Source organism: Bacillus rossius, chromosome 5 (assembly GCF_032445375.1).
Source record: "Bacillus rossius redtenbacheri isolate Brsri chromosome 5, Brsri_v3, whole genome shotgun sequence".
NCBI classification, from domain to species: domain Eukaryota; kingdom Metazoa; phylum Arthropoda; class Insecta; order Phasmatodea; family Bacillidae; genus Bacillus; species Bacillus rossius.
The window spans coordinates 66,559,450-66,585,170 of NC_086333.1; the positions used below are offsets into that span (position 1 = coordinate 66,559,450).

At 37.6% G+C, this 25,721-nt stretch overlaps 3 protein-coding genes across 7 annotated transcripts in view; 2 read left to right on the top strand and 1 right to left on the bottom strand.

The window, feature by feature from the left end:
- Positions 1-6,905: 6,905 nt before the first annotated feature.
- On the top strand, positions 6,906-14,023 carry LOC134531924 (opsin-1). 2 transcript variants are annotated; one of them, XM_063367967.1, is made up of 9 exons: positions 6,906-7,154; positions 7,463-7,589; positions 8,315-8,553; positions 9,570-9,676; positions 10,078-10,184; positions 11,194-11,341; positions 11,719-11,829; positions 12,337-12,503; positions 13,332-14,023. In XM_063367967.1, exons 2-9 carry the CDS (start codon positions 7,468-7,470, stop codon positions 13,459-13,461), a joined length of 1,131 nt encoding a protein of 376 aa, XP_063224037.1. In that variant the 5' UTR covers positions 6,906-7,154; positions 7,463-7,467; the 3' UTR covers positions 13,462-14,023. The 2 variants fall into 2 exon arrangements, with proteins under 2 accessions (XP_063224037.1, XP_063224039.1); XM_063367969.1 differs by having other exon boundaries at positions 7,033-7,154; positions 7,466-7,589.
- A 4,077-nt stretch (positions 14,024-18,100) lies between these two features.
- Positions 18,101-25,150, bottom strand: LOC134531925 (COMM domain-containing protein 2-like). Of its 2 annotated transcripts, none has more exons than XM_063367971.1 (5): positions 24,972-25,150; positions 24,533-24,610; positions 22,292-22,374; positions 19,945-20,118; positions 18,101-18,479 (listed from the first exon to the last, which is right to left on the bottom strand). In XM_063367971.1, the coding sequence occupies exons 1-5, from the start codon at positions 25,036-25,038 to the stop codon at positions 18,291-18,293; spliced, it is 591 nt and encodes a 196-aa protein (XP_063224041.1). In that variant the 5' UTR covers positions 25,039-25,150; the 3' UTR covers positions 18,101-18,290. The 2 variants fall into 2 exon arrangements, with proteins under 2 accessions (XP_063224041.1, XP_063224040.1); XM_063367970.1 differs by having other exon boundaries at positions 22,288-22,374; positions 24,972-25,125.
- A 174-nt stretch (positions 25,151-25,324) lies between these two features.
- Positions 25,325-25,721, top strand: part of LOC134531926 (cilium assembly protein DZIP1) — a 38,170-nt gene continuing 37,773 nt past the window's right edge. The window contains exon 1 of one of the 3 annotated variants that reach the window (XM_063367974.1): positions 25,325-25,701. In XM_063367974.1, the coding sequence (XP_063224044.1) occupies positions 25,578-25,701 (124 nt within the window). In that variant the 5' untranslated portion in view covers positions 25,325-25,577. The remainder of the gene's footprint in view (positions 25,702-25,721) is intronic. The other 2 variants (XM_063367973.1, XM_063367972.1) reach the window with 2 other exon arrangements.

The following is a 25,721-nucleotide window of genomic DNA, read 5'->3' on the forward strand; positions in this document are numbered from 1 at the left end:
TTCAGTTCGAATTTAAAAAAAAAAGCATTCGCTGAAGTTTCAAGGTTCAAAAGTTAAACATACAAGAAATAAAAACATTAGTTTTAGTGTTAAAACATGCAATACTTAAATTGTTGCAATCATGAACTAATTAATCAAAACCAATGCATATTTAAATATTAATTACTTGATGAATCGTTATACCCATTAATGGGCATCATTGACACAAATTTTGAATTTTAGATTAAAGTTGATGTAAGGAATATGTCAGAAAATAAGGTATTTAACTCATTAAATAAAACTCAAATTATATTTAAATAAGCATTTAATTCCACAGTTTTGCTCCTGGGTGAAAATTGCAAACATGTAGATGTGTACGTAGTTTGCTTCATTGCACAACATGATTTGTGTATGTGTTTAAGTATGCATGCATTGGCGGTCATAAACTGCTTTTACTTAATGCCTAGTCCCTGTATCCTGTGTAACTCTTGTTAACTCTTGAAGTTGTAATGTGTGCCTACATCAGGTCTTCAAGTATTCTGTAGGAAGGTGAAAATTGTATTGTGTTCTTACACAATAGCAGAATCCAATTACAGAAGCCAGGAAAACGCAGCCACCCGTCTTTGAGACGAGAATAGACCTTACAAGTGCTAAGACACAATCTATGGCTTCTTTGCTGGCCTGCGCTTCTGTCGACCTTGGAGCCTGACCGCGACTGAAACTTAGAACATTCAGTTTCTTAAACGCTTGATGATATTTTTTTATACAAGAGCTAAAATATATGTACAGTTTTTAAGTTTTTTCATAGCTTATGACCAAAAGAATACTAATGAAATATCTGAACTTGAGATGTTAAAGACACACCTTGATGAGGCGACACAGATGTAGCACAGCATGGCCTGGTTCAAGCCGCTAGAGAATGGAGAAGGGCAGAATAACCCACTTCTTGGTCAGTTGAAATAAGGGGTGAAGAAATAACACTACCCATTTGTTTCCTAGATAGTCTATGTTCAGAGTCCATTCTAGAAGTAATTTTGTAATCAACACATTTTAAAAATAAACAGGCAAATCATCCATGTCCGCATTTACAAATTTTCCTTACACAATTATTATTCGCTACTCGTAGCCAAAATGGTGTTTGTGCCATACGCTGGTGGACAATGTTGCAAAATGTAAGCTGTTCATTGCTATAAAGGTAAAATGAAGTTAAATACAGTATCACTCTCTGGGTTTAAAAGTCTGAATTTGTTGTGCCTTCTCAATATTCCTATGCAGCTATGCATTGGCATCAATATAAAATTTTTAAAAAAATGTATCGAATGATGTGCTACCCAGTCAAGACTTCATATAGCCATTAGCCAATGACCACAGAGGAAAATGGCTTCAATATGCAGATAACTGTGGAGTCTCCTGGTTCCGTGTATTCACAAATGTCTTTGTCCTTACCTATATACTCAGAATGCATTACTTCCTTTTAACACATAACTCTCACCCATACAGCACACAATTTTCTTACACATTTTTGTAATGTTGCAGAAACATTTAAATGTTTTAGTAAGTTAATGTAATTTTTGTGACATGAACTTAAAAGATGGTGAGGTGTATAGCAAGCACTGGGACATATCTAGGGGAAGGAGGGGATTGAGGGATTGAGAGGGGGGCACGCACACTGCCCCAGAAATCGGGCAGGATGGGCTGAAAAATTTCTTGTAGACTACAATAAAGTTTGAAATTTAAGGTGAGTAGAAAAAAAGGATTTACTATCCACTAATATTCTGATGTTACTCGTTATCAATAATCATGTCAATGACGATCTTTATTACTCTGGTTCTTGCGAGTCTGCGCAGCATTCTTGCATAGAAGTCGTAAAATAAAACTTACACTTAAAAACTGGTGTAAGTACAAGGGATTTGATAAAAATTTAACTTAAAATTTGACATTTAATGTACATGGATGGAAAACAAATTATGCCTGGTACATTTATTGATTTTGGGGAGAGGGGTGGAAGGGGAAGGGAGGCAGCACGTATCACAACTTCCAACACGGGCTAAGGAAAGCCTAGGTAGATCTGTCCCTGGGCCAGCAACAAGTATTTTTGCTTCATATTGTAATTCATTACCACCAAGTTGGTGGTTTGAGGGTCCTGTAATCTCAGAAGTCATATAGCATCAAGCTTTTCTTTACATTACCATGTAACATCAAACAAATTTATTTGCTTTTAATGGGTAATGGTGCTGCACAATGCCCTAAAGGATTTTTTTTTGTACATCTTCAACTTAAACAGTGTTTGTGAGAATCACAGTGGCAGATATTCACAACATTAATCACACTGTTAAGTGGCTGTTCTGTAAAGGTAGAGTGAAATCTTTAATGAACAACCATATAAGGACCATTCATGTTGCAAAAAAAAAAAAAAGAAGCAGGTGAGCAAAGATTGACAACTACAGGGTGATGTAATCTTCAAGCAGTAAAAAAAAGGTCTGTATCTTGCTCAAGGCAGTCATAATGCATTCAAACTTATCTGCTGAGCTCTTTTTTTTTTTTTTTTTTAAACTGTGCTGCTTACAAACATGCAAAAATTAACTTAAACATGTCTATATGTTCTCACTTCTTCCAGTGGATAGATCAACACACATAGCATTCTGGAGAGGTCTGGTTTCAATCCTGGGCCAACCAACAGATTTAAGTTCTTCACAATTTCCCAGAATCAATCTGCAAAAATGTTTCAGGCATAAAATAATCGAAATTTCCAGGTAGTTCTTCGAGAGAAATAGTTTGGCACTTAAAATACAATTTTCTAGCGCCAAAATATTTTTCAAATGTTTATTACTGCGTACTTGTTCGTAACAATAACGGATCTTTGTCTTAGCCGGACACTGTCTGGGGACTGCACGACAACATTTTTCAGTAACCATTCTGTTTCGTGTGTTACCGTCTAATGACCGAGCTGTCAATGAGATGTTAGACCAAATACAAAATAGAAAAAGATTTGTATGGAATCCCCAGGGCCCACACCCAGGGAAACCCAGTTCTGTTTTGATGTATATTTTTTTAATGTGTATACCCTGATAGAGCAAAAATTAAAAGTCTATTGCTTATAAAATCCATTGGAAACCTTATAAGTAATGCAATATGTAACAGCTATGGCCATGGTAATGTTAAGTATTTAGATAATTTTTTTTTAATTTGGGGTTTGAAAAATTGTACATTAAATCATGGGGAAGGTCCCAATGAAATTATTTGTCCCTGGGCCCTTAGTTTCTCTTGACAGCCCTGATTATAAACATATATGCACGCACACAGACAATCACGAGCGGATCCAGTGATGTCTCGAGTCAACTACTGTAATTCTGGAGAAATCAGAGGATAGGCTAAGCTCATCCCTAGTCTCTAACATATCGACGTACTGTATTTGGGTTCAAGTCTTCGCTGGTGTACCAAGTCAAATAATTTCACGAGAATTCTGTTTGTGGGTTTTTCAGGACACCCTGGTTTCAATTTACTGACTTCTAAAGAATGTACTTACAATTATTCATCTAACTGCAGCTTAGTTCGGGCAGAAAACAGCATGTGTATGTTATTTTTATCCAATCAGCACGACTAGCAAATCTCAAAAGACAGGCCTCAGAACATCCATCCCAATCATATAAACAACTTAAGACCAAAAAAATCTTCCGAGCAAGGTTTGGAAGTAAACAATTATCCTATGGTTCAAACATTTTTTGGGAAAAAACTGAGAAAAATATTAGTTTCTGAACACAAGCTTGATCTTTCCCACAACAGGCTACTGGATCCAGGGCCGCAACGGGGGTGGGGGGGGGTGGGGGTGGGGGGCAAGCGGGGCATACACCCCGGGCGCAAAGCTGTGGGGGCGCCGAAATCGCTTGCATTGTAATTCCTACTACAACTGGTAACCGGTAAAAAGTTTTTTAACTTGCATGCCAGGAATGTCTAATCTGATTTACAATATAACGTCTCAACATATTTAATGAACAAGTCTAGTGATTATACGGACTACTTTATGGACATAGTGGGTTCATGCATGAAAGGTACAGTAGCACAGAATCTGTTACATGTAGGTATGGAAAATTCTTAAATAGCACCATTTTTCCGTGGGAAGGCCCCCGGACCCCCCGCTTTAGTGGTGTGGTATGTGCAAAAAAAGAGGAGGGGGGGGGGCGCATGAATCCATTCATGCCCCGGGTGCCAGAGATTCTAGTTGTGGCCCTGACTGGATCCGCCACTGACCATAAAAATGGTTAGTATTTTTCTTCATGGACTGGACTCAATGGCATGGAAATTTGATTTGACAAAATTTGCACGAGCTGAAAAAAAAAAGTGAATAAAGAATGCAAAAACCAAGTAGGTACTTGAAAATTTAAAAACTCAAAGTCTTTATCTAATGATCAATCAAATAAAGTTAATTAATAAAAAAAAGCCAATGCTTTTCAGCAGTTTTTTTTTTAAATATAAAGCACAGGATGTGTCGCGAATCTTAAAACATTTTCGGCATGTTTTGTAAGCAGTAGCGGATCCAAAGGGGTAGCCGTGACAACTCGAACATCGCTCCTTACTGCAATACGAACACAGAGTTTTCAGGGCTGGTGCAAAAAATTGGCGCCCTAGGCGAAAAACCTTAATCCCCCCCCCCCGGACACCACCAAAAGAAAAATTTCCTTGCCTCAAAATACATCACGTAAGCCTAAGATTTTGTCAACAATCAAATGTAAGCAGGCTTGTGTTTTTTTTTTTTTTACTTATTACAAATCATAAACAGGTCACCGTGGACTTTAAATAATTACTTATATCAATATAAACATTCCAAACTGTTACAAAAATCCATTTTCATCTAGTTTCAATAATCGTTAAACGTATTATATCAGCTGTTGTGTGTCGTGCTGCGCCGCCCCAAGCTACTTGGCGCCCTAGTCGGTTGCCTAGTTCGCCTGTATGGACGTGCCGGCCCTGAGAGTTTTGACACACATGAATAGATGTACAATTGATCATGAGGTGAAAAATCTAAAATAAGTTGTAGAATACTGTTTGGTGAACAATATGTATTCATAGACACTGGAAAAATTTGCGGATCAATCTCGCGATAGGCTAAGTTTCATATACTTATATCTTTGCACTTCTGCTATTGGCTCACATTTAATGTGAAGGACTCCAGACCTCCTCAGCCAAAGTAGTATTGAATTCATATTCTGCACAGGTCAGCAACCAATCAGAAAGAGACTTTGCCAGAGTGAGTAGAGGACTGTGGAGACTATCCTAGAGACTACTGAACCCGTGGATTATTCAGGTCACTGTGCATGCATGTTCTACGTATGGTAACAGTCAACGGATGCTTAAGTCAATTTATGGCAGTTTTTTTTTATAGACAATGTAGCTCCTTCCTCAAAACATCACTGGATCAACCCTTGGTTGTTTAAGTTTGTGTGTTTGTGTATGTGCATCCACATGCAAGGTCGACAAAAGAAACTAAGGACCTAGACGAAATAATTTTTTGGACCCACTCCTCATTATTAAATGTACAATTTTACAAATCCCAACATTAAAAAAAGTATAAATAATAAACGTTACCTTGCCCATAACTATATCCATAACACATAACTTACAAGGTTTCCAATGGATTTTTTTAACAATAGACGTAATTTTTTCCCTACTTTCAGGGTAAACACATATATAAAAAAATATATTTCAGAACTGAACTGGGGTTCACTGATGTCTGGGGATTTTGCCTCCATTGCCATTCCCTCGTGATGGTCCTGTTCATTTGTTTATATTATATATGTATATATAATACATAATATGCTTCTGCAAATCCCGTTTCTTTATTTGAATAAAATAGCAAATTATTATTGAAAATAAAATTTTTCAAATTAAATTAAAATACACTGAATATTTTTTTTTTCTTTTACAACCTACATGAATCCAAAAAAAAAAAAATACGTAAAAACAGTTATGCGAAAATGGAGCAAGAGAACCATTATAGAGATGCATAAAATGCAGAAAACTACAAAAAAAATGGCAATACATCTTAAACCAGGAAAATTTTCAGTTTGATTAATATATAATTGTGTTGATCAAACTGATCATCTAAATAAATATACAGATTTTTTTAATCATAATCACTTATTAATAAAAAGCATGTACCCTACGTACTATGTTGTAGAAGACAAATTCAAAATTCTCAATAAATTTCCTTGGCTTCTTATATCTTTCATTCTTGTCACTTAATTTTTTTGTGAGTCTCACTTGCTCTAGATATTAGTAACAAATTTATTTGTGTGTGTGTGTGTGTGTCTCTACACACACACATATATACACACACACACACACACATATATATATACACACACACATATATATATATATATAAATACTATTTTTAAAACGCTGAATTGAATAACCAATTATTAACGAATACAGAATATTTTTCGAGTACTTGCAGATCCCTAAAATATATGTAATATATTTGTGTACACACATACACAGGCATAGACACACACTAGCAAACCCCGTCCCTAAGCCAGACTGACAACACTCGGTAGTCGCCTGTGGTCCACACACAGGCTTTCAACCAGAAGCCAGTGCTATGGCCCAAGCAAGTGCAATTGTTGGGTTCACGTTCCTCCAGTGAAGTACACCAAAATAAAAAAAATAGCGTACTACTTAAGTAAAAGTCGCTCTGGACTCTGGTGGTGTGGCCCAATCATTAGTTATTAACGTCCATTTTACATTGTGATACGTTGTAAGTGTAAGTTTATTTGAGCCCTAATCATGTTCAAATAAAAATAAAAAAATACACAAAAGTATGTAAACAGTGTATGGCACGTCTTGAAGATGTTTCCACACATCCCACATTAGGTAACCTCACCTCATCTTGTTAGCCCCAAGTCGGAAGTAGCGTGCCAAGAAACGAGGAAGCCCCATTATTAAGTTAGCCTTCTTCCTGACGTATTGATTGGTCGGGACGACTTGGAAGTTGGTGGGGGGGCAACCCAAAGCGGCGTCAGCTTTTATATAAGAGGCCTTTAAAAGCACGGACACCTCGAGCCGCATTCGAAAGAGTTCTCGGACTTCCTGGCGGACCTCCCACTTTGTCGAGAACTGAAGTAGTTCGTAAAGATTTTCTTCAGTTTCCGCTGTAAAAATTTTTCCAACTTCATAAGGTACAACAGTGGTAGCATCTTTTAGCGTGTTATTTTTGTGGGTTAAAACATTCCAAACTTTTCGGTTCAGATAAATTGTTTTTACCCTTAAAAAAATCTGGGGCGTAGGAATCCTTCGCAATCTAATTTTCATTACCCATTTGGTACTTTATTTCTTTTGAAAGTACTCCTGTATTTTTCTTATTTTTTTTACTGGGCTATCAATGATTATTTGAAAAAAATTAATTTAGGCTAAAACATTTAAATTATACATATTTAAAAAAATTATCAATTTTTGAATGGTTTTTTGTTGAACCGTGTGTTTGCAGTAGCCATGTCTGTGATTTCCGAGCCGAGCTTCAGCGCCTACTCATGGGCCAGTCAAGGCGGCTTTGGCAACCAGACCGTGGTGGACAAAGTGCCGCCGGAAATGCTGTACCTCGTTGATGCCCACTGGTGAGTACTCACGCCTGCCAACACTTGCCGGACCACCCCTTGTGATATACGCTGTGCTAGACTGAGGTTCAATATAAATGTACAGAAACATTATTAGTTTTGCAAAATCATTAATAGTGTATACCTAGGTGAAAATTTTGAAACCTACATAAAAGTTACAATGAAGTTGTCTGTGGGTAGATAATATCGAAAACTGTTACAAGCTGTCTTTTTTAGCAGCACTAAGCAATTTGCTGTGTATATTATCAAGTTGATTTAATTTTAATACAGATGGTTGAAAAAATGTAATGACATCTTAAGATTGAGAATTGCATTGCCATAGAACAAGTTAGAGCATATCAAAATCAGCTGGGTAGAATGTAGATAATGCTTCAAAAACAGAGGGTGGGGAGATGATGGGGATTATCCCCCCCCACCACCAAATCCTAAAAATATCTATATCATCGCCACCAACAAATGGAAAGAATTTAAAAGCAAACAGTGAGAAAAGTGGTTATAACCACCCCCCTCCCCCAATTTAAAATGAAATCCTGCATACACTCCTGATTCGAGAACTTGTCTTTAACACACCAGTATTTTCCAATAAATATACTCACCCTTCATGAATTGTTAATGCACATATTGTTTCAAGAATGCCAAGGTTAGAATCAATGCTCCAAGTGTAAAATGCACACACGGAGCGCTATGGACTCTTCAGCGCTTCAGATGTATGTGTCTGTTGACAGGTATCAATTCCCTCCCCTGAACCCCTTATGGCACGGCCTCCTGGGGTTTGTCATCGGGGTTCTGGGTTTCATCTCCGTCATCGGTAACGGCATGGTCATCTACATCTTCTCGACGACGAAGTCGCTCAGGACACCGTCCAACTTGTTGGTGGTGAACCTGGCCTTCTCTGACTTCCTCATGATGTTCTCCATGTCCCCGCCCATGGTCATCAACTGCTACTACGAGACCTGGGTGCTGGGTGAGTAGGGCTTGCTGCTTTCTGCCGAGCCGGACAAACACTTCTCCACGCGCCGGAGCTCTTGCGGGGCCCGCCTACTCGGGCACACACACGGTGCGCAGAGCTTAAGAAGAAACCACATGATTTGAAAACTGCTCAAGACATCCGAGTGGGGTCCGTTTACAAAAAGAATTTTGCAATGCGCTGAGGGCGATGGGTAGTTCGGTTTCGAAACTGTATTTTTAGAAGAGTGTAATTTGCTAACAAGCATGTTTTTAAGATTAATTTTTAGAAATGGAACGCCCGGTACACATTTTTAAAAGCACTCAAGTGACTTGCATTACACCTTTATCTTCATTTCTCCGGCATCTGATATTATGGTTATCGCTCAAATTTCACAGTTATCCTATGCACAACAGTTCTTGCTCTTAGAGAAGACACCATGCTAGAAACACCAGCGAGCATCCCACCCCTCAAATACATATAATTCCCTGACATGGCGGGCCCTTTAAAGAAGCTGCGGTAAATGGAAATGGATTGAGATGAAAGTCTCGTTGACATGGAGGTTATTAGAGACGATTAAAGGTGTTTACTAAGCACCGATGGAACGAAAGGGTGAGGGAAACAGGAGAACTCCGAGAAAACCCATTGGTACACCAGTGGCTTGACCACTCAACTATCATAGTGCCTTGTGGTAAATAAGCACATATATCATTTACAAGAGAAATTTATCCATTTAATTCTATATCTTTGGGGTGATCAAAGTTTGTGTCTTTGATATTAATTTTTTTCCAGTTGTAAACATAAGTTCTGAAGACAGTACCTTATAACCTTAAGTCATTTTTCCAAATATCTTCTGTATATTTATAAAATCACTATAAACACTGGGCTATGGCATCATTAAAATGTCACATTTATAATCAGAACAGGTAAGCCGTCGTACGACTTGATTTGAATGCTAACATGCTATTGAATTGTCGGCTTGCAAGGTCGACACAGCAAATTGACGCGTTATTGCTTCTGTCTTGTGTTGCCAGGACCCTTCATGTGTGAAATCTACGGACTGTTGGGTTCTCTTTTCGGATGTGGCTCCATCTGGACCATGACCATGATTGCTATGGATAGGTACAACGTCATCGTCAAGGTAAAGTCTTACTTTTGCTTAACACTTGTTGTGGCTGTGTTTCTGTTTGTAACCAAGGTATCCCTGAGAGACACGTAAAATACTGTTGTGTCTTTTTAGTCTGTGTGAAGAATCTTTTAACAGGTTGATTTCAACAAAATATTATAATTTGGTTGATAGTGGTAGTTGGTTTCGATGGTATTCTAAGTTAAATACCAAATTACTTAAAGTCTAAAAACTTTATTTGTAATTCATGGCAAATGATGTATCATAAAGACAAACCGTGGAAGATAAGCCCAAGAGTTCAGTAGTCATCACAGTAAAATGATTCTTTTTTATCTCATTTCCTTCCAAATCATATTTTGCTATGACACTCACGTCTCGGGGAGCGAGAAGGAAATCCTTGCCCCTCTCTCTTCCAGGGGTTGTCGGCCAAGCCCATGACCAACAAGACGGCGATGGTCAGGATACTCCTGGTCTGGGCAATGTCCATTGGCTGGACCGTTGCTCCTCTCTTCGGCTGGAACAGGTACGCGAGCTTCTCCCGAGCACCAGACACCTTGTTTGCTAGCTACCACTCACAAAGAACACATACGAGTGTTCCAGCTTACATACTCACAGATTGGTGTATTACCTTTAGATAGCCAATATGGATGGACATTGCATTTTCTGTGGGTATATACAAATTTTATTATTTTAAAAGCTGTATGTGGTGCTAAAGGTGGCTGGGATATGATAGCCCCAAATAGCTACATGGTTAGTCATTGACCTACCACTGTTGAGGAATTCCTGCTTTAATTCCCATCCAAGCATGTGTATGTATAGGTGTGTGTGTATGTATGTATGTACACACACACACACACATTTATATATATCCCCTAGATAAACGAAGTTGGGTTTTGTCAATTTACTCCGAATTTTCTGTTCCTAACGTTCCGCTCCTGCTTCCCTCACTTCATTTCTTCGTGAGTATTTGAGGCTGGTTTTTCTGCAGTCTGCCCTTAACTAACTCAGATCCACTGTCTCAGACGGGAAATAAAACATGTCAATGTTAACACTTTTTTCACTCGATACATACACTTTACATTTCAGTTAAATCTGAACACTTGTTTCAGTCCTGTTCTGCCGCAAAGCTGCGAATGCAGGCTCAACTACCATCTATGTCTCAGGGAAGAACGTAGTCTAGAGCAGGGTTGTCCACACCATTTTGTGGTCTGCTAGTTGGGGATAAACAACCTAACATAGGAATCAAACAAGAAGCACAACATAACCAATGCAAGATGGCGTTTGTAATAATATTTATAAATGTAAAGCGCATATTAAAATTAGAAGCTGAAAATCAAGTTACAGTAGATAGGGATTTAGCCAGCCAGATATTTTGTCTTTTGATATGCTCCCATTACCAGATGGTTGACCACCCTTCGTCTTAAGAGACAGCATTTAAAAAACACCCCTACATGACCACCTCTCGAATCCGTGATGAAAGGTGATGTTCTCTCGGCACGGAGAGCTCAACGCCTGCCGAAACGGCTGTGCAGGTACGTGCCTGAAGGCAACATGACCGCCTGCGGCACCGACTACATCACCAAGAACTGGACGAGCCGCAGCTACATCCTCGTCTACTCGTGGTTCGTCTACTTCTGCCCCCTGCTGCTCATCATCTACTCGTACTTCTTCATTGTGCAGGTTCGTGTCCGAGCTTCGACCGCAGCAACTTTTGTTGAGCGTGCACGTCAGTCCGGACACTTCATATTTCCCAAGTAACCTTAGACTTAAGAAACTGCACATATTTGAGTTTAAGCAATGTCTGGTATTCACTTGATAAAGTTCACTGCTCATTAAGAAAAAAAAATAGTTTCCTGCCCCTAGGCTGAAATGAGAAAGATTTTATTTTTCGTTAAAAAAAATAAAATATATATTGCTTTAAAATACAACTTTGAAACTTTGAATATTATTTTTTATTCTGAATACCAATCCAACTGAATAATTACAAACATGGATACATTGACCCTCGCAGATGGTGAGCGACAGGGGTTGGCGTTGAACCGACGTGTGTGTCGCAGGCTGTGGCTGCCCATGAGAAGCAGATGAGGGACCAGGCCAAGAAGATGAACGTCGCGTCCCTGAGGTCGGCCGAGGCGGCCAACACCAGCGCCGAGTGCAAGCTCGCCAAGGTGACCGCAGTAACATCTGCTCGCTCCCACCGAACCCAAGCAATCACCACGCCTCCGTGGTCACGATGACTTCGAAGTATTCCGTTCATGTTTCGCTGTATCATGTTGCACTGGTAGTGAGTGACAGCCTCATTACAGCTCTTAGAGAGATCAGGTACACCCATTGTATTAAGTTCATGCATGCACGTTACCAGGATTATTTTTGAAGACAGTAGTCTTAACTTAGGTTGTGCTGATCATTACTCGAAACAATCTTTTACATCCGTCTAACTTTACGGATACTTTGCTGTTTTAAAGATAACATAGGTAATTTGCCATTTAAAGTCACTGCATCAAATAAAATTTACGATGGACAGGCGAGAGGATGCGAGGGAATTCTCAAACATGCTTTTTTGGATTGGACGCTCATGCCTTCAATACGTCACTGACTTTCACCAAAGAAACGAAACTGTGGAAACTTTCAGAGCTTGACCTGATCGTTATTTTTGGTTTCCTTTTGTCGAAAAGGTTGCTCTGATGACCATCTCCCTGTGGTTCTTCGCCTGGACCCCATACCTGGTCATCAACTACTCCGGCATCTTCGAGACCATGAAGATCACTCCCCTCGTGACCATCTGGGGATCTCTGTTCGCCAAGGCCAACGCTGTCTACAACCCCATCGTTTATGGCATCAGGTGAGAGGGTGGTGCAGTACGTTGAGCAACGCTAGAGTTCAACTTTTATTAGTATGCAGTTAACGTTAGCTACCTCCAAATAGAGATATATAATTTATTATCCGTAGCAACATGGAATGAGGTGCCTGCTTTAAATTCTTGCTCGAGAAAAGAAAGTTTGTTCTCTCAAGCACATACATTCATGCTCTGAAGTTCTCTCTTCTTAGAGCCAGTGAACTGGTATCTCCTAAGGAAAAAAAAAAAAGTAAAGTTAAAACTAAAACTAGATTGTGTTCAGATCTTGCAGCCTACCCACGCTGATTTTTCAGAAGCTATGATCACTGAGATTTAATACTCATGTGGCGAGTATCTGAGGTTTAGTTCCAATTATAGGCATCTCTTGAGTCTGTACCCAAGTGGTATGGAGCCAACTATAAACTCAGAGCTCCTGTGGCTTTATACCCATGAGCATAGCTAAGCGACATATTACCCTACCTTTTTCGTACATACTTGTATGTAGCTGGTTCACACTTATATGAACATTTTTTTAGAATCCTGTTTACGACCTAGGTACTTTCAGAATTCTTCCGCCACATGCCTGAATATCGTCATCATGAGCCTAGTTATCTGCTGGCTTGCATCGAACAAGGCCAAATTATCACACTGTTGTAAAATATGAAAATATTTTATCGTACTAAATATTATTTTAATGCGCATAAACGAACATTGACCAATTTATCAAATATTTTAGTTCTGATCATAAGTCGAGGAACTAGGTACTAATGCAGGTAAGAGCTGTACTGCCTCGACTACACCACGTGACTTGAACCCTTGTATATTTGTTCGCAGCCACCCCAAGTACAGACAAGCCCTGTACAAGAAGTTCCCCAGCCTCGCCTGCTCCAACACCGGTGACGACAACACCTCTGTCGCCTCGGGAGTCACCCAGGTCAGCGACGACAAGAGCACGTCTGCGTAGACACTTCCTCGAGCCCCCCTCTTCGCACCACACGGCAAGCCGACCTGCATGCCCCCTCCCCCTCCCCCTCCTCGCGGGGGGACCCGTGGCTTTGCTCTCGCACCTGCCGTGCCTGCCGGGCGCGAGAGCCCGACGCCACGCCCACGCGACGGACGGCCCGGGGGAAGGAAACGAGTTCTCTGTGAAGTGGTGGGAACTTTTCTTGTCAACACATCTGTGATACGCTGCTGTGCGGCACGAACTCTTGATTTACCCTCTGCCCGACCGAACCGGGGGACGTCTCGAGCGATCGAAACGCTCCCCTGGTGTCGGTGACGACACGGCAGACTGGCGGCAAGGAAGCGGCGGACACGCGGCCGACGGCTGAGAGGACAGGCATTTCCATGCAAAACTGTACAATTTGTAAAAAAAAATATATTTTTTCCTCTACTTTTATTGTAAAATATGTTAAAACTGTTAAGTTTTATTTTGTTGTCTAGCTTTCTTAGGGCCATAAACGACGGTGACTTGTGTAGTTTTTTTGTATTGCATTGAAAATAAATCTCCCCAGCAAGATTAAAAATATATTTTTTTTCCCCCTAAATTTTTTCCTTTCCTGTCCTAGTTGAAGTAAACAGATTTTCAATTGATATTACTCTCATAGCACTTGACAAAATGATAGGGAGAAAAAATCAAGCAGTTTTGCTTTAAAGTTACAGCCCATTATCAGAGTTTATAAATGTCTAGATTGTGATAAAACATTTCACTGTAATCCACACATTATGTATGTCGCGTGATTTCTTTCCATTCCAAACCAAGGTTTGCTGCTGAAGTTAAATATATCCTCACTCTCATTGTTAATTATATTCCAAATGTTTGTTAAAGAGCCAAGTATTCCTTTATCTCATTTCTGATTCTCACACAAAACATTTAATTTTTTTATTGCACAGTTTCATTTGATCTCATTTATCACTCCTCATTACCATTCTACTGATGGACTTAAAAGCTAATCGCCTCAAGATATCAAATAGTCATAAAAATTTCTAACAGTGGTTGGCCAATTTGGTAGCATAAGCATGTTATTGTGCGTGTCCAAACTTAACCTCAATATTAAATTACGTAAAAGTTGATTTCAGTTTCAGCATTAAACAGTTTTCGGGTAGTTACAATTGTTTATACTGCATTGCTGGTGTTTGAAATGTAAACATTTTTGTGGTCCAAAAATGATATTTAAGTTAGATTAGTAGAAGTGGTGGATCCTTTCTTTTTTTCTTTTTTTTTTCCAATTTATTTGTTGCAAAATGAAATATCATACTAAATCCTCTAAAATGTGGTTTTCGGCATATTGATGTACACGGATTTCCGCAGCAGATGTCGGAATTGACCATTTCAAAAAATTTCTGTTTGCCCTAATGAACAGTTCCAACACAATATTTGGCTTTTAGCAATATTATTTAACATCAAAACTCATGGGGTGGCTGGAGATTTTTTTCCCCATATGTACACCCTACACGAAAAACGTCGTTGATAGTTTAACATCTGAGAGGTAAAATATCAATCCATACATTCCGCAGTATTATTCTGATTACGTTCATGTGAATATCTAGATATAATGGAAGTGATATTGGCTGCAAGCAAGCGCGATCATGAGGAAGACGATCCTATCCCGAGTACAAGCAAACAGTCTCAAAGTACCGTGTGCCGATGAATGTAATATATTATTTATTTAATGCAGTTTTTTAGACATACACTATTGCAGTTTTGCACTGTTTGTCATGAAAAAATTCAGAAAAAATAAATGAAGATAAAAAATTCACAGAAAACAGGACTGAATCAGCTGATGTCGGACAAACAGAACCAACGTCAACGATGAAACTAACAAGTATTGTGGACAACAGAATGACGACAGCACGGACAAACAATGTTCAACATATAAATATCATACAGCACAAGAAATCCATTGAAGGAACTTAGTCATGGAAAAAATAATATAACAACACAGACGAACACAGTGGGCTAACAATGACGAGACAGATTAAATGCATGCTGACAACACACCTGGACAACACAGCAAACATATAAACTCAGCGATGAAGATACATAAATAAGTGCTATGGACCACACGACGACGATAGCACTGACAAACACAAGATTTCCAGTGACAACAGTTGTGACGTTTGTCTGACATCAGCTGATTCATTCTTGTTTTCTGTGAATTTTTTATCGTCTTTTTTTTTTATTTTTCAGAAATTTTCCATGACAAACAATGCAAAACTGTAATGGCATATATGTCCAAAAAACTGAATTAAATCAAATTTCCCCATTGCATGAATTTTTTTAAAGAACAAAATATATTTATTCTTTGATAGGAGTGATGATAATAAAACTTATATCTGCAAAACTTGCAGAAAGATTCTGAAAACATCATCATGTAAGTTATTTTTATACTTCAAAATAATTTGATATTAATATGCACTGTTTTAATTAGGTACATATTATCTCAACTCACTTTATTCCCCCTTCCCCATTTTTTTTTTAGTAAGTTTGTAAACCAGATTTCAAAAGATTCTTTAATATTTTACTTTACAGTTAGTAAAATCATTTTGAAATTTCTGATTCACCATGGATAGCTCCAGAAGTAGGCTACATCTTAAGCTAAACTGTAAATAATCAGCACCTTCCAATTAGTAATATTAAACTCTTGTGATTGATTTCTCGTAAATACTGTTAACATTTGAATCAAAATAATCCAGTTACATACATTTCTATTTCTACTAAACCAGTGTGTTACTAATATAGAGATGTTTGTTTGATAACATTAAAAAAAATTTAAGTACAGATATCAGACTGTGAAAAAATTGCAATCACTTCTGTTGAAAAGTCATAAATTCAACTTCAAACTTCGGAAGTTTGAAGATTCAGAATTCGACTTCGACCCTAGAAAAGTGATCTTCAAACACCCCTATCATATAGAAACTCATTACCTGCCAGGAATATGGTACGTAGTTTTTAGTGATGGTTCGAATCTCTATTTTCTCGAATTTGAATCTCTAATTGTATCACTCCTCGAATCAACCCCTCAATTCCGAACTTAGGTGTCTGGAATTCAAAATTAAATAAGATACAAGAAATGAAAAATGTTAACTATGGTGTTAAATCATTCAACCATTTAAATGTTTCTTTTGCTTTCAGAATCAATACCTGCACATCGTAATTTTAATAAATAATTACAAGTCAACATACAAACTTTGGAAATGGTATTAAGATGGATGTGAAGGAAAAAAATAGATCTAGTAAACTTCAGACTTGTCAGTGTTGGATATTTATAATTACTACATACCCTCTTTTTTCCTTGAAAAAAATCTTTAAAAGAATAGAAATTCCATCCTTAATATTTACATGTTCAGGATATAAATAATTTCTTTGTGTCAAAAATATTCCCTGGAGTGCTTAAGAATAAAACATCCTCAGAGCACTGTAGCTGGTGAAAATACAAAAAAAAAAAAAAAATATGCTTATGTAGGGATAAATAATGAAGTCCTTTTCAACCACACACCTGCTTGTGTTTGAATTTTCGTATTTCCCTAATTCAAATATTTTTCTTCAAATCTTTTAGTAAGTAATATTTTTACAGCATGGTTTTTCCATAAAGTAATAATAAAATTCTGAAAATACTTTTTTCAAACACTAAAGACATTCCTGTATTTACCTTGAAGACAAGTGTTTCCGAATTCATACTGGTTTCTGAGAAATCACCGTTATAACTTACATCACAATACCTGTGCATTGACATTGCCGCCACCATTTTTCCTTTCCCTTGTGGGTCTGCATGTGTATGTTAAATCGTGATAATTGATTATGTTAGGTTAGATACATTAAAAATATTTTTTGTTCAAAACATAGTGGATGGTTGGTTGGGTTAGTATAGATATCTAAAAAATTATTACTTCACGGAACAACTGTGCTGTAAGAATATTATCAAACTTTTCCCTCAAGTATTAAATCTTTTAAATACTGAGGATGAATCTGAGAATTTGATTGCCCCATCCCTATCAGTAAAGTCAGAAAGATAACTTTGACGTGACGTCTAGGTAAACCCACAAGCAGAATCCCTTTACTTTTCCTTAACTTAACCATGTTACTTACAATTTTTCATAATAAAAACATATATAACATTTTTACAGAAAACAACCAGTATCAATTTAAACTAATTCCCAAAACTACCAACGTTACACTGCACTCACTGAATGCCTAACGTTATAAGTCAGTAGCGGCCGTCAGTAACGGTCGTGATTTAGATTATCCATCCATTTTAGTCTGTATTTTAATTCCTTGGCAATTAAAACATATATTTTTTGGTTTCTCTTGAAGAAATCAAATCTTCATAGAATATCAAATACAAAAAAAAATTTGAGCATGGAATATTCTCTTTATTTTATATTGTATCCAGTTCACTCATACAAATTTCAGAATTCTTACCGTGTTGCAATTTTAGCTACTTCCTTTTGAATAAGACGGAATGAAATTTTTTTTAAAATACGTCTTATCTTTTACCGCCCAGACTGTCCGTTTATATTGAATCTGCTTACCGCCCAGATTGTCCATTTACAGTAAATCTGCAAACTATAAACTGGAATGTGGTGTGAAAATAAAATGCACGTTATATCAAATATGTTGTGATTTACAGCACAGTGACATTTATTTCCGAGATTTTTTTTGATGACATTTCCACAGTTTTTCGACGGAGTCCTTCAGTGCCGTGACTTTCAGGACCTACGTACCACGCCCCGTGTCGTTGGGAGAGGAATGGTGTGTGACGGTGCGGCACGTGCCAGGAGGGGAACGCCGGCTCACTCGAAGCTGCGGGCGACGCGGCGCGAGTGCTGGCTCCGGCTCTCGAGCAGCGCCCCCTCCAGGACCTCGGCGGCGTGCGCCAGGTTGACGGGGTCCGTCTGCAGGCAGACCTGCCGGCCCGAGTCCAGCGACAGCTTCATGGTCACCAGCGGGGTCACCTGCTGCCGCAGTGCCCTCGACCCCAGCTGCAACCAGCCCCAGTTGTCCACCTCCGACGTGCCGTCGACCAAATACTGCTGTGTTCAGATCTACTCGGGCGGATGCAAACTCTCAACAGAGCAAGTTTTCTTTTACGAATCAAAAAAAGATACTTAAATCAAAATTCAAGTTTCATAAACAAAATACAAGAAAGTATTTTTTTTTTTAAGTTAGGAATTTAAAACGTCTGGCGGCCGCAGGGAAGAAACATTAAATGAATACTGGCACTGAAAGATTAAGGATGACATTTTTTTTTTCGAAATTGAGATGTACATTAAGTAGTTTCCATCTTATAAAAATTCTACCTTAAGGGCTGGAAATGAGGTATGAAGGTGTTTTTTTTTTTTTTTTTTTTTTTTTAATCTTATGTAGACAGTGACCTTGCTCTTGTTTTGAAGGTTAAGTGTGTAAAATTTCACGAAGTTCGAAGTAAAACTGTACATTTGTATAAAAAAACTAAAAAATTTTATTTGTATAAATTTGTATGAAAAAGGAAGATTTTGATTGAATGTCTTACTAACCGTTAGATCACGACTAGAGGAATCTCGGGAATTCTGTGGCCTACATTAAGGAACCATCCACACAATTATTTAGAAAAACTATGAAAAGTTAAATCGGGAATGGATGGCCAAGGATCCAAACAGAGTCCTTCAGAATTAGAGCGGAGTGTCTTACCACAGCCCCACCCCCTTCCGTGGTTAACGTAACCTCTGTGCGGACTGTGGGATGCAAGGCCCTCAATACACTCACCAGACATTTACAAAATAATTCAACAGGCCTCTTTTTTACCCGGCCTCCGCGAGTTTGAGATGATGATGATGACTATATCGTGGGCTTAATGGAAAAAATTGGTAAGTCCATTTTTTTGTGAAAATGAGTTCACTTCACAGATGAAGTTGTAAAGGGCAATAACTTCGCCAAGAAAAACGTTCCGAAGTCCAAATAATGAATGATTGTGGACGTTTTCTTCTAGCATTATTTCGGCAAGTCCATTATAACGCTATTCTAGGCAAGCAAAAACTTGGTAAGTGAACTAACAGTCTTTTTTACAGAAATTGGACTTACCGACTTTTTTCCACTAAGCCCACGATATTAATATTAGTGATTAGTAGAGACCTGCAAATTTCGCGGTTTCGATGGTCTTCATGATAGACACTGCACATACCCCTGTACACTCGGGCAAATAACGCAATTTCATTCGCTACCGACTTGCAAGTCGTCTCAGCTGGTTTGTCTGTGATTCGATACTTCTTTGGTTGAGGGTTTATAACCAGTTTAGATTCGTCCAAATGAACAGTAAGCCAATAGCAAAATTTTCTAAGAGATATACTATATGTTTGAATTCAGGCCTATCACCGAATGAATCCGCGAATTTTGCAGGTCTCTAGTGATCAGCGACAAGGAGATGAGCGTGGAAGAGCCGAGGCCGGAGAGTTACGCCGGTGGACTCGCCTGGACGTCCAGCCTCCACTCGAGGTCGCGGTAGTGGGGCTCCCTGAGGGTCAGCTGGGCCAGCGCGGAGCGCACGTCCCCCTTCTTGTCCTCGTAGACCGCGCTCAGCTGCTGCTGGTGGCCCTCGGCGAAGCCCAGCGCCAGCACCAAGTCCCTGAAGTCCTGCTCGCTCAGCTGCCGAGCGCAAACACCGTCCACAGAGACGTCAGCCGAGAACATTTCCACAACGGCAAATATAACAACGTATTCACACAGAAAAATTCATTATCTTTGAAAGAGTTGTGCTGATTATTTTTTCTCCAATATTTTTGTGCTGTCATCATTTGTGTTTTTTTTTCATTCTCTTAGTCCATTTTTCTTTGTTTTTCTTTGTTTGTCGACCATATTCCTTTTATGGAATATTTTGTGGTGTTTATATCCTGTTGACAACAGCAATTTTATTTTTCCTTAATTTGTGTTGTTTTTTTTTGTCTTTTGGGTACTATTTTGTGTAGTTTTCTTCTACGGACGTACGTGTGCTCGGCAATGGCGTATGTCCAGAAGCTTACATCAAGTCAGGAAATTTTATTATTTCCAATACCAACATAGATTTACATCATTTAAGATAGGGTGACATGCTAAGATAATAGTACAATCTTTCTATGCTGTTTTAATGTTTAGTATTAACAGTGGAGTCACTGTGACCCGAACTAATTGAGGCCCGAGACTTGTCCCGATTACAATATGTATTTTTGGATTAGCCAAATAATTGCAGTGATGCAACAGCATGTAGTAAAATACATCCTTATAAGCATTACTATTATGTAACGTAGCCCACAACACTTTAAAAACCACAAAATCACTAAACATTTTGATAATTGGGTCAAATTATCAAATGTAATTATTAAAATACAAACATATTTTAAGATTTTTTAAAAATACTTTTTTCCATAAAGTCATTCGGATTAGCTAGATCATCAGACTAGAGGTGTACTGATTAGCGGGCCTCCACTGTATCATCTATGACAAACTTTTTATACCACTTCTAAATTTTACATTAGCATTATAGTACAGCAAAATTAAAAAAATTAATAAATAAAGGTTAAAAAGTGCAGATAGAATTTTATGGAGTGTGCCTGTATACAGAGTATATATTGTCTTTCTTGACCACCTAATGACTCACTTCTTTTGTTATTTGTTTACATGTGTATAAAATGCCTGATAAAACTTATATGCGTGATTCTGTGGAAATATAACTTAGAAACTTTTCTCAAAAATATTTTATTTTGTAAAACTAACATCTCTAAGCATTGAATAATTTGTGTTCAAAATAACTGATATTCGAGGAAAAATATTTTAATTTTCTTTGGAAAAAATTAATACATAAACGCAAACACTGCTGCAGTGAAAAGTCTGTAATCTGGTGCATAGAGACCACAGCCATGCCGGATTAGCAATGTTGCTGAAATATAAAAGTCAAAATAGTTTTAAAATTAATACCAAAGACAAATCAATACACAGTACAATGACATTTAAAACAAGTTGAAATAAGCCGCTCTATAGAAAGAAAAAACAGACGAGCGTTTAGTCATCTAGAAATAACAGTTAAATGTGAATAAGAAAATGCAACCCGCTATAAAACAGAAGAAACTGTACTGAAATGAAAACTGACACCAATGATAAATTCTGAGCAAACTTTAAATGCTAGCAGTGCAGTAATGTGACCTGGTGACCTAGGTCAACAGCCAGAATCCAATCGAAAAAATCTTAGTGTGATCGGCTTGAATGGTGCCAGATTACTAGGGGCAAGATTTATTGGTGAATAGTGATGAAACCTAAATAACACTGAAAAGCATGTTGATACACATATAACACAGAAATACAAGTTACTGCACCACAAAGCACCGATAAGTTAAAAATAGAATGAAGGCTATTCCCTATTGCAATCGCAATTGCGGGCCATGACCCCATGTACTATAACAACATACAAACATAGTTTGTTATATCTGTAACTATTACCTCAAAGCCACGAACGCAGTCATTGTGATTGGTTCTTCCGGTTGTAAAAAATTAACTTTTTAAAAATAAATTATAGCAGATTTCCATTTGGAATAATCTAGTTTTATAACTGCGAATGAATTTTTTAAAACAAACACTAACGAAAAAGCTTTGGCAGGATCTGTTGAACCAGCAAATTTTGATTTTTATATGTAGACACGAGTGAGTAAAACTGTTTACTTGAGCTCAAACCTTGGCAAGTTTGAACTCATCTCTTACAAGTACCAAGGAGCCTCTTACTATGAGTCAGATGAATCAGAACGTGATCACCTTAAAGTACGTACACAGTAGACACATGTGACATACCTACCTCATTTCTACAGCTCTCGACAAGCAGGAACACCAACCCTTCAACAGCGCCTCGAATGGATTCCACCTGAACATCTAACTTTTCTGGAAAACAAAAGTTTTTTTTTCTACTGTTTATAGACTACATAAAAATAAATGAAGTTGAATAAATTGAGGCTTAGTGCCTCTTGAACATCATAATAGACGATGAGATGGTGACGAGAAGAGAATGGAGCATTGACAAAATGAATGAGTGGAGGGAACGGGAGAACTCTGAGAATAACGAGCTCGCAAAAACTCCAGTTTCGACCTCCCAGGAACTAACACAGATCACCTTGCTGAGGAGCAAGAGACCTGATTACCGAACAATAGCTGCACCATTATGTCAATATCGAGTCATTAGTGAAACCATGACCTTAAATTTTCGAATAACAATGTCTTCCACTTAAAGGATACTTTATTTCTTTTGCAATAGAATCTGGTTGCAAGCTTTAATAAATTTCCAGAGAATAATCCACCAAAAAAAAGTTGATCAGTAAAATATTACTGAAATTTGTACCTGTGTAAAAATAAAACAGGTATCTGCTGTTTAGCAATATTCCTGCCAAAACAAATTTCTACTGAATAAAATAAAAAACATCATTCATTAAAAAATTTAATATGACCGTTTCAGGTTCTTCAACTGAAAATTCAATGTCTCACATATCTGTTTATAGCCTTGGTTTTCTATGACATACTGCACAAATGCTCTGCAACGCTGTAATTTACTACCACAGTTTTTTTTACTAAATTACATTACCTATCTTCATTATCACCAAACAAAATTTAGCAATTCAGAGCATATAAAAAAATTATGAAAATCAAGATACTTTTGCATCTAATACTTTATTACTACTAGCTTTATATTCCTATAGGTGTTCCCTACAAATAACCTAGGCCATATTATGAGCTGTGATACCAATTAATGGTATTTTTTGAGCCTGAAAACCAAAACAATAAATATTTTTCTTTAAAAAAAAGATTACAATATAACAATACAATACTACAGCGAGATGGGTCATGGGTATGAGGAGAAGGGAAGGGGAAGAGGATGAGATGCATAGGCCATCGGTGATGGTTAGGGAGCTGAGGTGGGAAACATTAAAGGGGGGAGGAGGGTGAAAAAGTTGATAAAGGTCCTGTCACACTGTCAAATTTTCATTTCCAACACCTTTCAATATTTTGTGTCCCATAAAGTTGGACTGTTATGACAACATCGAAATGTCACTAGCGCAGTCATGTTTATTTGGCAAGTTGGATGACTCGAGTTTCCATAAAAAAATTTTGCATATAGGAAAGGTTCTAAAATATGTTGGATGTTGGATGCAATCAGCCAATCAAAATTGTGCCTATCGAAAAAAGAAATGACATCTTTTTCCACCACAATGAATCTTTAAAATGACGAAGATCATATAGGTGATTATATAAAGAGGTTATAAAAGTGAAATAACTAAAATAATGATAGCATGAATGTCGTATGAAAAATAATTATATTTGTAAAAAGGAAATTAAATTTCTACAACTTAAAAAAATCACTGAACATTTATTTTTATTGTGTAATGAATATTATGAGTTAAATTTATATATTTTTAATAAATTTATAAAATCACAAACAGCAAAACAAGTTCAAAAATCCCATCCAGCACTCTGATGTGTTACTTAATTTCAAAATGAAATTAAAATTGGAAAGTTTGAGAGAGCTCAGACCAAAAATTTAGTTTGGTAGTGTGACATGATTTAAAACAAATTTTTGAAGTTTTCTGTCCAAATTTATTTGATGGATGAGACTGGAAGCCATTTTCCATCCAATACTATCCCTCCAAATCTATTGTCAAATATATTGGAGGAAACTATTTGACAGTGAGACAGGGCCTTAAGGCTGTTAAAGGTGAAAAGTGAGAGGGGGGCTCGGGGAAGCCAGGGGGTGGGTACAGAGGACCGAAAGATCGCGAGTGCAAGCTCCGGGGGGAGTGGCTGCGAACGGAGAAAGAGGCACTCGCTCTGGTGAGGACAGGGCAGGAGTCGAATGGGTTTGAGAGAGAAATATTGCAAGTGAGACATGCAAAGGACCTAAGGGAAAGCTGAAGGGAGAAGTGAAGTAAGGGAGGACTAATTGCCACCAGGTGGAAGACCGATTGCAAATGACATTTCTATGCATTACATAGGTTAAACCTAGGTACTACACTCAAGAAAACCACACCACTAGCTGAAAAATAATACTCACGGGCAGCAACATTGTAGAGTTTTGGATTGGGACCTTTCTGAATGTATTCTAAAGCAAGCTTGCAGAAATCCTGTAACACTAATAATAAATTTCTACATCAACTCAACTGATTAGAGAAATAACTGATCATACACTGTAGCTAAACTTAAAATAATAGATAGCTATAACCCATTCATGCTTCCCAGATTTTAAAACAAATCATTTAAAAACCGTATGACTTGTTAGAGGTTTTAAAGTCTGCAGCGTTCCTTCAAACTGAAGGACCAAAAATAAAAATTAATTCCGAATCTTTAACTTTAATTAAAACGTATGTCTCTTATAAGAACAATAGGCAGGACTACCAGACAATACTAACACTCATGCTAACAACAAAATAAGCGTATTATGTCCAGCTCGCGAAGAACTAGTCAAGCTTCAGGCAAGCTAACTAAAAACCTACCCGGGATTGGCTGCAACATAAGTAACGAAAGGTTCTGTTTGTGATCATTTTTCAATATAAGAATCATTTTTTAATAATTCTGTAAGACATGAAATACGTTTTACGCCCACTCAACTTCCATCACGTGTCTTCTCAAAGTTTGTTTACAAACATCTGTAATTGAGTTTGTCAGCTGTCATCTGTCATATTTATTCTTATGAATCTATTTTAAGTCTTGAAATTAATTCAACCATATGAAATAAAAATCAACTTAAATTGTAAATATTCTGTCAAATAAATAAAATCAGAACTTAATTTTATATAAGTTTGTAAATAATATTATAAAAAAAATTAAATTTTGGTTGTTAATGTTGACAAACCTGTGTTATTCTGTTTTGGCGTTGTTTGTATACTAGTTTGATTTTGAATAAGATGGGAGAATGGCTATGAATGCATTGATTAAAAATTATGTATTCCTTCGTTACAGTTAAGACGCACATCGGCTGTTATAATTTTATTAAACCATATTTATACTTCCTCGACAGGTTATATGTACATTAATTAGTATTTTCAAAGGGGCTGCAAAGCTTATAAAATACTGTGCATCAGTACTTAACAGTTTTCACAATGAAAGAAAGTTTTACGAAGACGTTGAAATGCTGTGCAAATCCTGAAGAATTTCCTAAGCTTGCAAAGGAAATGGGATTCAGCTTCCATTTACGTAGAGGACGAGTAAATTGGCATAAAATTGGTGAGTCTACTAATTTTTAA

Excerpts from the sequence above, each read along its gene's own strand:
- LOC134531924 (XM_063367967.1), top strand. The coding sequence starts at position 7,468 with ATGTCTGTGATTTCCGAGCCGAGCTTCAGCGCCTACTCATGGGCCAGT. Across the intron at positions 10,185-11,193 it reads CCTCTCTTCGGCTGGAACAG|GTACGTGCCTGAAGGCAACA; the intron begins GTACGCGAGCTT and ends ACGGCTGTGCAG. Across the intron at positions 11,830-12,336 it reads CCGAGTGCAAGCTCGCCAAG|GTTGCTCTGATGACCATCTC; the intron begins GTGACCGCAGTA and ends TTTGTCGAAAAG.
- LOC134531925 (XM_063367970.1), bottom strand. The coding sequence starts at position 25,038 with ATGATTCTTATATTGAAAAATGATCACAAACAGAACCTTTCGTTACTT. Across the intron at positions 24,611-24,971 it reads TATGTTGCAGCCAATCCCGG|TGTTACAGGATTTCTGCAAG; the intron begins GTAGGTTTTTAG and ends ATTTATTATTAG. Across the intron at positions 20,119-22,287 it reads GAGCTGTAGAAATGAGGTAG|CTGAGCGAGCAGGACTTCAG; the intron begins GTATGTCACATG and ends TGCGCTCGGCAG.